The 12,426-nt window shown below is 36.2% G+C and overlaps 3 protein-coding genes across 3 annotated transcripts; all 3 read left to right on the plus strand.

The window, feature by feature from the left end:
• Positions 1-405: 405 nt before the first annotated feature.
• Positions 406-2,624, plus strand: LOC133860454 (long chain base biosynthesis protein 2a-like). Its single transcript, XM_062296058.1, has 7 exons — positions 406-531; positions 616-677; positions 1,260-1,349; positions 1,509-1,655; positions 1,755-1,881; positions 1,974-2,067; positions 2,440-2,624. The coding sequence occupies exons 1-7, from the start codon at positions 406-408 to the stop codon at positions 2,622-2,624; spliced, it is 831 nt and encodes a 276-aa protein (XP_062152042.1).
• A 183-nt stretch (positions 2,625-2,807) lies between these two features.
• On the plus strand, positions 2,808-3,646 carry LOC133882560 (ferredoxin C 1, chloroplastic). Its single transcript, XM_062321764.1, has one exon. It carries the CDS (start codon positions 3,078-3,080, stop codon positions 3,528-3,530), a length of 453 nt encoding a protein of 150 aa, XP_062177748.1. The 5' UTR covers positions 2,808-3,077; the 3' UTR covers positions 3,531-3,646.
• A 3,660-nt stretch (positions 3,647-7,306) lies between these two features.
• Positions 7,307-12,073, plus strand: LOC133882570 (cysteine synthase-like). The gene is made up of 8 exons (XM_062321776.1): positions 7,307-7,376; positions 7,804-8,067; positions 8,250-8,387; positions 8,533-8,584; positions 9,522-9,601; positions 10,877-10,936; positions 11,097-11,177; positions 11,673-12,073. Exons 1-8 carry the CDS (start codon positions 7,311-7,313, stop codon positions 11,763-11,765), a joined length of 834 nt encoding a protein of 277 aa, XP_062177760.1. The 5' UTR covers positions 7,307-7,310; the 3' UTR covers positions 11,766-12,073.
• Positions 12,074-12,426: the final 353 nt, after the last annotated feature.

A 12,426-nucleotide genomic window follows, 5' to 3' on the forward strand; every position in this document is an offset into this window, starting at 1 on the left:
ATGCGTATGCGATAGTTACACCAAATACCAAAAAATATTTTTCAAAAAATATTTTACGTCCAAACAACATAAAAACCATATCAAATATTCAAACAAAAAGAAGCTAAATAATAATATTGCGTTTCCCATTTAAAAATATATATATATATATATATATATATAGAGAGAGAGAGAGAGAGAGAGAGAGAGAGAGAGAGAGAAGGTCCCGCTAAATTTCGCGAGGATGGGATCTCATTGGGTCAACCTCCAAGGAGGTAGACACAAAAGTCGTAATAGAGGATAAGGCCAATCCAATACAAATCCCCTCAGTCTTCCTCTTTACCCTCCGGGAGAGTTGGGCTCCCCGAACCTGAATGCGTTAACTCCTTTGGTTTTCGTAGAGAAGACAATCGAGGTTGGTCCAAAATGATAGTGATTCCGTACTTAACCGTGTTAACCACCTACTTCAGCTACGGTTTGCTCTTTGTTTTCAGCCAAATTAGAGATCTCTTTCAAAAAATCACTGGCTGGTTCAACTCTAACAACCTTCAGGTGCGCTTATTATTTTCCTTTGCGTGTGTTTGTTAATAGCTGGCTCGTTGTGATTATGTTTTTTATATTACTTTTTTCAAGCAGGGCTACACTCCAATTTGCTTAGGACTTGAAGATTTCTATTTACGCCGGTTATATCTTCGAATTCAAGCATTTTCAGTGTCTTTCTTATGCAATCGGTGATTTATGTAATGCTCTGTCCTCCATAGACTGAATGTCTCTGGTTTTTGGTATACTATTATGAGATTCTAAGTATAAATTCTCATACTCACATTATATTGACTTACATGCATGAGTGTTAAATCATTGCTTGTTTCAAAAGCTAAGCTGTTAGGAATTGATTAATTTAATCATTTAATTAATAGTCTAACACTCTATCTCACATTTTGGTGAATATTTAATTGAAGTAAGAGGTGTATGATAAATATAAAGTTTGAATTCAGGATCTTTGCTTTGATAGTACGATAAATTAATACTTATCTAAAATTTAACCATTATTATTCTAACAGGACTTTGGTGTGTTAGTTTGATGCACTTTCTTGGAGAGATAAACATGTAGGTAGTCTTTAAGTAAGCTTTGCGAAACCTTGATATAACTTGATGAAACACCACCTTAATCCAAAACTTAACTTATGGTTTGGGTGGAACAATTTTATGTTAACAACTTTCTTTTGTTTTGATTAGTCATGGGATCCGATCACAAGTGAAACTTTAACATCTTCCTCTTCACAAGACTACTTTGGGCGACCAACATCAAGTGCTCCTAATACTTGGTTTGATGTGATTGAACGTTACTCTAATGACAATAACAAGACCCTAAAGTAAGACCCCCCCTTTTTGAATTAAAGGCTTGAAGCCTTATATTATTGCGAGTGTATAGTTTTTTGTAGCTCAGAAAAAATAAATATATTTTTTTGGTCTTTTTCTTTTGTTAAAGCTGTTGCATTGAAGATCTCAGTATCTTGTTTCTCCTGATGCAAACGAACCACAAAGATAAGTAATTGCCTTAACTTGGGATCATACAACTACCTTGGCTTTGCTGCATCGGATGAATACTGCACACCACGAGTAGTTGAGTCATTGAAGAGATATTCGCTAAGCACATGTAGTAGACGGGTAGATGGAGATAAGTTATTATCTTAGAAGATTCCATTTTTCCTTTTGCCTTTTTTCCTTTTTGGATACTTGTCCATGAGCATGTTCACTAACGCAGTTTTGCCATTAGGCACTACGGTATTGCATAATGAATTGGAGAAGTATGTTGCAAACTTTGTTAGAAAACCAGCTACAATAGTTTTTGGCATGGGGTATGTAACAAACTCTGCTATCCTTCCAGCTATGATTGGGAAGGTATGTGCAGTTAATCAATAAGAGAACTTTGTAAAGATTGTTTTTATTTTTCTTGCAGGTGATTTTGAACCCGTTACAATTTTCATTTACAGGGAGGATTGATCGTCAGTGATTCTTTGAACCATAGCTCCATCGTCAATGGTGCTCAAGGATCTAGAGCCACAATTCGTGTTTTCCAGCACAATTGTAATTATATAAATTGTATGGTGTGGGATTTATAATTAACTAAGGTGCGAGTTGTCAAATTCCAGATAATAGCATTTCAAATGGTGGCATATCAGCTTTACCCACAAAGAAAAGTAGGAGAGATACGATAACTTGATATTTGATTGCAAAATGATCACTTTAGAATACAATGTAACTGACTCTTAATGTCAGTAGTATATCTTTCTTAATTCACCCCCAATGTGCAGGCACACCATTTAGTTACTGGGTTACTAGGTCTCTAATTTATATCTATATTATCAGTGTTGCTTCTTTAGATGCAAATTATACTCCCACAAATGTAGGTCGTTGGAGCATTTAACTCATGTTTCTCCTTCACCAACTTGCTTACCGGGCCTTCTCACTTGGAGGAAGATTTAAGAGAGAAAATTGCCGAGGGACAGGCACGGACTCATAGACCTTGGAAGAAGATAATTGTCATTGTTGACAGGATCTACAGTATGGAAGGAGAGCTGTGCAAACTACTTGAGATTATAGCAATCTGTAAAAAATATAAGGTTGTGCAAGATGTTAGTTAACTTAGTTTATACTAAACATTTATTTATTTTTAAGTAAAATCATAATGACATTCAGTTTTTTTTTTTTTAACCTCTGAAGGTGGGGCAAAGCCCAAGCTTAGCCTTCGTCCCGTGGTGCTCTGGCGACGATGGCGACAGAGCTCAAGCCTAAGCCTCCGGTGGCCAAGAAGGTGGAGCATGTGATGAAATGTTCGGGGACGCGAGGATCGGCAACTACTACTGGCTCCGCGATGACTCCCGCACCAATCGGCCGTGGCTCCTGCTCTTCTTCTTTTTGTAGAGAGAGAGCGAGTGAGAGAGAAAACCTTATCCTTTTATCAGGAAATCAAAAAAGTTATCCACAGGATAATTACGAGAAAACCTTAACCTTTTATCAGGAAATCAAAAAAGCTATCCACAGGATAATTTCAACCACAAAACACACACCCCTCAGCTCGTCTCCAGGACAAAAACATGGCAACCTTTCACTTCACTCCATCTTCTACCCTCACTCTGCCTCGACAAAACCACCCCACCAAACTCTCTACTGCATTCCAACTCAACCCACGGGCTCGGCGCGCCGGCTCACGCAGGCTCCTATCTGCTATTGTCAGGTCATACAAAGTGGTCATCGAGCACCAGGGTCAGGCCACGGAGCTGGAGGTGGAACCCGACGAGACCATTCTATCCAAGGCACTCGAATCTGGCCTGTCTGTGCCACACGACTGCAAGCTTGGGGTATGCATGACTTGCCCGGCTCGGCTTATGAGCGGCTCGGTTGATCAGAGCGAAGGTATGCTCAGTGATGATGTGGTGGAGCGCGGGTATGCGCTCTTATGTGCGGCGTACCCACGTTCGGATTGTCACTTCAGAACCATTCCTGAGGATGAGCTGCTGTCCTTGCAATTAGCAACAGCTAATGACTAAATCTTGGATTTGTTGATTGAATATATTTTCACCATGTTTGTCACAAATTGTTGAATGGGTCAGTCTCAGTCTTTGCTTCTCACTATAGAATGATTTTCTGTGCCGCTTTCCATTAATATTTGTGTCATCATCTTGGTTCAATCCTATTTCCATATGTCCAAGCTCAAAATCTATAGTCAAACTTAATTAATTTGTTTATGGAAAAGTTAGAAAAAGAAAAAAGTAGTCTCAAAAGAGCATAAAATGTGAGAGTAATAATTTGGTCTTGACGCTTAAATTTAGGATTAATTATTTGGGTCTTTCTTTGTTTTTTTTTTTTCTGAGATACAACGGGGGAGGAGGAGGAAGGGGTCTGAGATTACTCCATGACTGCTAGAAAAATTATAGATATGTTTGAGTTATAGTTGAAGTACTCGATAGTACTAGATACTGTGGTTTAAAACTACGTCGCACTAAGTTATGGGATCTACAGAGACTGGCAAAAATGTGGATAATGGTTATGGCTGAAACAACAATTATATTGTACGATTGGAAAATCAAAATTTCAAACCGTTAAAATAAATTTCGATTTGGTGACTTGTTGATTTGCAAGAGTCCTTAACATGTAAAAAAGGAAGATGCGTCGGGGGAATGCGACAATTCCCCTCCAATGCTTAAGTTATTATTTTCTCGATTTATATTTATCTTTTGAATCACAAAGAATCGATCCTGCATACCTGTGCATTAATGAAGTATTTATAGGCGGAGTAATACTCTTTTCATTGGGCCACGTGTCGGGCTTAGAGCATTTGTTGAAATCCTTGATTGTGGAGTCGTGGAGTATGTGCCACGGTAATCCGGGAGTCGTTCTTCAACCGACTCTAGATCGTGAAGTGCGTGCCATAATAATCGAGGAGTCGGACATGGGGTGCGTGCTGTAATAATTGGGGAGTCGGCCTTTTACCAACTGTGGAGAAATGCGGCTCTGCAAGTTGGCTATCATTAGCTTTTGGGCCTATTTGTTGACTGGCCCAATTGATCCGGCCCATACGATGACTGTCCTCTGAGCTTGGTTAATATTGGGTTCGGCCCATCTCGGTGGGTCGGAATATTTTCCTAACACAAATTAATTTAATGAGGGTTTCGAATAATTAAATACTCGGGTTCGACAATTTTTAAGTTTAACATCATTCCATTAAAATGCGTGGTAAATCAATATTCTTTTGTAAAGTTTTTTCATTAATTTTTTTTAGGGGAAGAGCCCACCACAGTAGCTTGCTATTGGGGACTTGGGGTTCTCGAGCGTCGGCTGTGCGTTGCACTGTAGCACGGGCCTGCGCACCCCACCCAATTCAAGTCCATATTTGTTTAGTCTTTTATGCAGGCTTCTCTCAGTCTCATAATTCGAGAGATTGTAGCAAAGTCGAATATAGTAGTCGTTGAAAGGCGTAAAGAATGTCGTACCTAAAAGCCTCTGACTTAATAATAGTTTTATATTGAGAGCTGAATGGAGAACAAACACAGCCACCCAATGATCTTTATTTATATTTCCAACGAGCAAAGATTACTTGGGGTGGGACTTACCATTGAGCTTTCATACCATTATACCATTATACTATGTGACAGCCTTCATCAAATTATATATATATATACTCACTTGGGCTTGATCCTCTCAAAGATTAACACGCAAATGAGCTAGTCTATTGTTGTGTTGAAAGCCCACATTGTGACTTAGAGGAGGTCAACCGAATCTCTAGCATGATTTATCCACCATTGGTGTTTTTTTTTTTTTTTTTTTCAAGTAGATGGTGCACACGAATTCAATAGAGATATACGCAAGATAGATGCTAGAATGCAAAGAAACATTTCTTTATTAGATTTACTTGAGAAAGTAAATGTTGTTGTTGCTTTGCTGATTTTGTGGGCAAATCGTCCATTATCTTAAAGAAATCGATACCCTCGAAATTTATCAATTTATAAGGTACTGAGTTTTTTCTAAATTGAGAAACACATTTTTTAGTAGCATTAAAAGGGTGGAAGGAAATTCTATTAATGAAAAATATAATTTTACTAAACGAAGACAATTTTATAGAAAGAATTAGAAAATTCTATCCGTTTGAGATGTATATCAATTTTACTTTTCGTAACCAAGGTTGAATGATAAATTATAGACATGACTATTATTGGAGGAGACTAAAGGATTGGCTCAGAAAAGAAAAAGACAAAAAGGGGTTTGAAACTTCTCATTATAGACTATTGATTTTAAAAGGGAAGTTGGCTCAAACAAACAATACAGTAAGAGCATTTTCAATGGCTTACCCATTTGTATTTTTAGGTTAAAATAATTAACTAATTTACTAAAAGGTCTCTTTATTTGATTATTCAAATCAAATGCAAATTGCATTTGTGAATAGTAGAGTTGCACTATTCGCACATTCATCTTCTTTTTCTTTTTTTCTTTTTTAATTTGTTCCTTTTCTCTCTCTCTCGTAAACAGAAAACTCAAATTTGAAAAATTATATTTCAGAATGTCTATATAATAAAATTTATATTTGTCATTTTAAGGTCACGTTCATACAAATCGCCTCATACGAGAACAAAAAGTTTGTTGACTTTATAGCAAATAATTCTTTAAAATAAAATTATCACGTTAAAAATCGTTAAAAAAATATTTTAAAAAAAGAAATAATAAAAAAAATATTAAACCCATTTCGCTTGTTAACCTATTTTCTGGGAAAGTACAATATGCTTATTTCACTTGCCCTGGAAACAAGTCAGATTCAACCCGCCCAGTTGCAGCCAAAACTTGTCAATATTGGGCTTCGATTATAACCACACAGTTGCACATCGAATTGACCCGCCAAAAATCCTTTGCCCAAAAAAGAAAAAGGAAAAACAATTTCTATTTTTTGACGTCAGTTCTGGTAGACAAAAGTCGCACATAAATAGTCCATGCTTGACTAGATAAACATAATGTAGTCGTCAGCTCTGACAACTTGTCAAGGTGATTGATCTTATTCTTCTATAATCCTCTATTTTATTCAAGCTGTTCATATGATAGTTCTATATGTTAATCTCATTTCACTGATCAAATCGAGATTAGATTATAGTCAAATTTCGTTTTTTCTGGGTGATTATCCAGTGTTGATAAATTCGAATATTTATGTTGCTTGATTTCGATAATGAAGTGATACAGGGAACACTGTTTACATTTTTTTGAGTAATTTATAGAAGGGTCTGTAAAGGTTGGAGCTTTCTGGGTTCTCTGTTTGGCGGCTCAGAAAGCTTGGAAAAGCGAAACGAAACGGAATTTGAAATATCATTTTGTGTATTTGTGGATTTGCTGAAAGAGATGAATGTAATAAGTCACATAAGCCAAAAGAGTTGAACTGGGTTTTGCCAAGTGGAGGTCTTTTTGCTTTCCCGGGTCCCAATTGATAAAAATATCTTGGGTTTGGGAATGCTAACAATTATCCTACGTTCTCTGCAGCCATATGTTTCAGATTCCCTTTGACTGATTTTGAAGCACAAAGCAATATAAATTCAATAACTTGTGAGATACATTTTCATTACCAAATATTTACATTTTGCTTTCTGGTGGCAGTAATCTGAACATATGGCGGTCGAAAAGTCCAGCATCGCCAAAGATGTTACTGAAGTAAGTTGCTCCTATTGATGTCTATGTATGAAATACACACGCACAGAATATATTTCTTTGTGGGTTTTCTGATACTATTGATGTCTATGTATGAACTATCGGGTTGCAATCTAATTTGTCTGGCTCCTGACTACCGTGTTCTAATGTGCAGGATTGGATACAGTATGATTGCAGACGCAGAGGAAAAGGGCCTTATCACACCTGGGCAGGTTAGTTGCTTGTTTTACAAAGAAGCCTTTAGGGTAGGATCTGTGCATGACGAAAAGGGTGTGACTCTCTTGGCAATAACATAAATTCTGGATAAATACACCATACTTAATATTTTCCAATAGCATGCTTGTGAATTGTATTGCAAGTTTGATGAAAGAGAGATATGAATTATGTAAGTGTTGTTTTCTGGTGGAATCTTTGCACTTAATAAAATGACTGGGGAGTTTAATTTGTGCATAATGAAATATGTGACCCCTTAGCAATAGTTGTAATTCAGGGTAAATATACCAATACGCGATTTCTCCAATAGTATGATTGTGATATGGAAAGCTAGCATGAGAAGAAAGATTACCATGTTATTGGTGGAATTTTTTAGCTGACAAATCTTCCTTTCTTTTTGCTGTGATATATTAATGTCTGCTGAAGAGTGTCCTCATTGAACCAACAAGTGGTAATACTGGCATAGGATTAGCCTTCATGGCGGCAGCTAAGGGTTATAAGCTTATCATTACAATGCCTGCTTCAATGAGTCTTGAGAGAAGAATCATTCTTCGAGCTTTTGGAGCTGAGTTGGTTCTAACAGATCCTGCAAAAGGCATGAAAGGGGCTGTTCAGAAGGCTGAAGAGATACTGGCTAAGACACCCAATGCCTACGTACTTCAGCAATTCGAAAACCCTGCCAATCCAAAGGTATTATTATTCAATTAACACCATCATGGGTGCGGTCATTCATTAATGAAATGAGGTGAGTAGATATTGGTTGTGTTTGAAGGGTTATGAATTTTGAGTAGGACCAAACAGGGAGTTAGCAGCATAAACAAAGATGGTTTTGGCTTTTTCAAAATTTGAGTGATCTGTATTTCTATCGTTAGGTACATTATGAAACCACTGGACCAGAGATATGGAAAGGCTCTGGAGGGAAAGTTGATGCACTTGTTTCTGGGATAGGTACAGGTGGTACCATAACAGGTGCTGGGAAATTTCTTAAAGAGAAGAACCCTAACATAAAGGTTAGCTTTAGCTTGTAGTATAAACACCAACACTCTGTGAGTTTCGTTTATGAAAAGAAGGCAATAATGGTAGTTGAATCTTCTGTAGCCATTGCTCCATTGTAACAATTCATTTCTCATTGTCTTTCTTTTGTCTTTATGTTAGTTGTATGGTATCGAACCAATTGAAAGTCCTGTTCTTTCTGGCGGGAAGCCCGGTGAGTTATATCAAATTTATTGCTGCTCTGTGATGGATTATATTCATTGCATTTATGGAACCTGTGGCCTTCTCATTCCTCTTTTAACCAATATTTGAGGGAAATTCCTGACAAGCATAAATGAACCCTGTGACATTTGTTCTTTTATTTTTATTTTTATTTTTATTTTTATTTTTAGTGGCACCAGTGAGAAGCTTGTAACTTCTGCTCAGACCACTATTTCACTGTGCTGACATGGCATTGCCAATCCACTCTTAGATCAACTCTTGTTTAAAGAAGAAAAAAAAAATTCAATGGTAAATTGGTTAATATGTCAGCATAGTGGGATAATGGTGAAATAGTGATGTGGTCAGTGTAATTTAAAGGGAGTGATGGGATTTTGGGTCCTAGTTGTGACTTTTTCTGGCACAGCTGTTGCCGACTTAAAAAGTACTGTTTTTTCAGTAAGCAAATAGAAAATGTTATTGTTAGTGCTTTTTATTAATTTCTCCTACTTCAATTTGATGTAATTTTTCATGACATAATTGATCCTCCCCATGTAACCATTTCATATATGCACAATATTTCTAGCTGATAACAGCTGTAAGCTTTAAGCTTGGGAACCCAATATGTTGACATATTATAGTTGTTACGCGTGTAGTATCAAATCATTCCAGAAATCAAGGAAGATGACAACCTCCTATTGGCTTTCTTGCATGTTCGACTCCATACAAATGATTTTGAATTTCCCTTGAGCTCGTATATTCTTAATAACCTCACCCATTAATTGCTGGGTCTGTTCTTATGTTTAGAGTTGATTATAGTTTATATCGGCTTCTAGCTTTTACCTCGATTTAATTAGAACTGAAAATGGTTCTTCCATGAAACAGAAGATAGAAGTATCTTGGATTTTTGGCTATTTCTAACTCAAACATATTATCCATGTGTCAATGTCAAGGTCCACACAAGATCCAAGGGATAGGTGCTGGTTTCATTCCTGGCGTTTTGGAAGTCAGCATCGTTGACGAAGTCATTCAAGTAAGGCTCACATGTCTTTGATTATTTATATCCTTTATAGAAGTGCAATAAATCACATTATCTTTAGGGACTCCTGTACACATCATGTGTACTTGGGTGTCTCTCTTTCTAATTAGCATTCACTATTTGAAAAAATTGCTATTATCCAATATTAATATCTGGAAGTATAATGCACAATCAAAAATAGTAATGGATAATTTATGAAAAGTCATCATTTCTTAATACAGAAACTGCTTTACACTATTAACAATTTAAATTTATAGATTTTGAATTCTAATAATGGTCATCTTCCTCCAATTTGTCATTCTGATGTCATGGATGCTGTTTGTCTTTCTTTTCTTTCTTCTTCTTCTTCTTCTTCTTCTTTTTTTTTTTTTTTTTTTTTTTTTTTTTTTTTTTTGTCTCATAGAACTAAAAAAAAAGAAAAAAGAAATGAGCTCTTCACAACCATGTTAAGCTTCCTACAACAGTTCTTCAGATGTCTTTGTCCTACAATTTAAATGTTCCTGGGCTGAATGAGGTTAATTGATCATTATTTCTTCTGTCGCCCCAGCTAGGAACTGCTAACATGGTTGGAATTCCATTTTGAGGTTGTTTTTCAGTTGGCAAAATATGTTTCAGAATGTAACAGAGCTGTAAACATTTTAGAGATATGCAAAAAGGGCTTGAATGTGAAATCTCTCTTAAATGGATGCCGAGATAAGCTTAGAAATGATAAGTCATCATCATAAAATTGTATTTGATATGTTGACATGTGTGATGCTTCTATGAGTACAATTACATGACAAATACGTTGTAAAAATTGCTATGATCACATATATTTTTTAATCTATTTTTGTTTTAAATAAAAATAAAAATAGAAATTAGGATATGATATAAATAACTGGATGTGGGTTTATATGATCATTCATAGTGATTATGCTATACTATAAGTTGCTGAAGCAGAATGCTTAAATCTTACATGTGCTCATTTTCTATTTGTTGTTTATCCATGAGATTATTATTCAATTCTTAGTGATTATATTATACTGTTAAGTTGCTGAAGCAGAATGCTTAAATTTCACATGTTCATTTCCTATTATTTTTTACTTACAAGATTATTAATCACTTCTAATGACTCTCTTTCCCGGTTGTTAAATTTGATTGTTGTGTTATATCTGTTATCCGCCAACTTCCCTTGCTTATTTTTCACCCTGATTACAACTTTTTTAATCACTTTTGGCGGCCAAAGCTGTTTCTCATTTGTTACATCTGACTTATGTGTAATGTTGCCAGATATCAAGTGATGAAGCAATTGAAACTGCGAAGCTCATTGCACTGAAAGAAGGTCTATTTGTAAGTTTTCACCCTTTTTAAAACTGATAATTATGAGCTCAATGCTATTTTGGGCTATCTCATTGAATCTGTTCCTTATCAGTATATAAATGACTTTCATGGCACTTTTGTTTTTGTTGGGTTTCTTATTGGACTTTTGATTGTTGAATCAACTGTCCAGGTGGGAATATCTTCTGGTGCTGCTGCGGCCGCTGCAATTAAGATTGCAAAGAGACCAGAGAATGCTGGAAAGCTCATTGTTGTAAGTTTAATCACTCCCCTCCAAATTCTAGTAAACCTAGAATAATAGAATTGGCATATTAGAAATAACTTAGTGAACACATTTTCTTTCAACTTGTGAGTCATGATGGAATATGGGATTTTTGCCATATGTCAAGGGTGTCCTAGTCATTTTCAAGATTTCCCATTAGGCTGACGGTTTAGCTCTTTTCTCTCTGCTTCATGGGTGACTTACCCCATGAATTGATAACTGTTAATCAAGTCAAGACTAGTGACCAATCATCCCGGCCTTAAATTTTCTCTTTCTAGATAATTTTGTAATTCAAGTGCCTTTTGAGTGACTAGTTCAATTTCAGATGGCGTTAAGACTGGACTGAATTTTGAGTAACCAACTCCTCATGCAGCATTTGCATGTCTATTTGGCTTAATAGACCATCCCTGATCTCTCACTCTGTCAACTTCAATTTGAAATTTCGGCGTCAACCTTAAACTGTTCCATTCTATATTATTTATGCAGGTGGTTTTTCCAAGCTTCGGGGAGAGGTATCTGTCGTCTGTGCTGTTTGAGTCGGTGAGACGGGAGGCGGAAAGCTTGACTTTTGAGCCATGAACTTTCCCCAGTTCCAAGCTAGTTACAACCTTCTGGCAATGGAATTTGAGTTGACATGGAAGAGAGAGCATGGTTTTAAGACTAGACAGATGTAGGGTCTGGGTCGGTACCTTGGTTTTCTCCTGGTTCTCTCAATAAGATTGTATTGAATTATTAGATATTTAATGTCTGAATTGCAGAATGCTTTCCAGGACTGATTCTGAAATTTCAGTTGTTGAGATATTGTTCAATTGTTTGTGGGCTTAAACATCATTGCAAATAAATGCAAGTTTTTGAGATGCTGGACGCAAGCTTCTCTAACTTACGGTCCGTTTGAGTTTATAATTTCTTTTAAAGTCATTTTATAATGTGCAATTTGAAAACAAAATTTTTAAAATGTAGTTAAGCGTTAAGTAAAATCAAAATTTGACCTATAAAATTGTGTTTTTACTTCTTGTTTGAGATTTGAAAAAATGCGTTTTGGAATCATAACCCTAGACAATACAAAATCTGAAATATGGTTTAAAATCGTAATTTCAAAAAAGCACCCATCAGTACCTACAATCAGTCATTAGGGTCCAGACTAGCTGAATATTTTGACACACCATCAACGATAACAACATCAAGTGAAACAAAATGACGAGGCATTGGTTGGATGTTGGAAACTCTTCCCTACGAGAAT

This window comes from Alnus glutinosa, chromosome 1, assembly GCF_958979055.1.
Source record: "Alnus glutinosa chromosome 1, dhAlnGlut1.1, whole genome shotgun sequence".
NCBI lineage: Eukaryota > Viridiplantae > Streptophyta > Magnoliopsida > Fagales > Betulaceae > Alnus > Alnus glutinosa.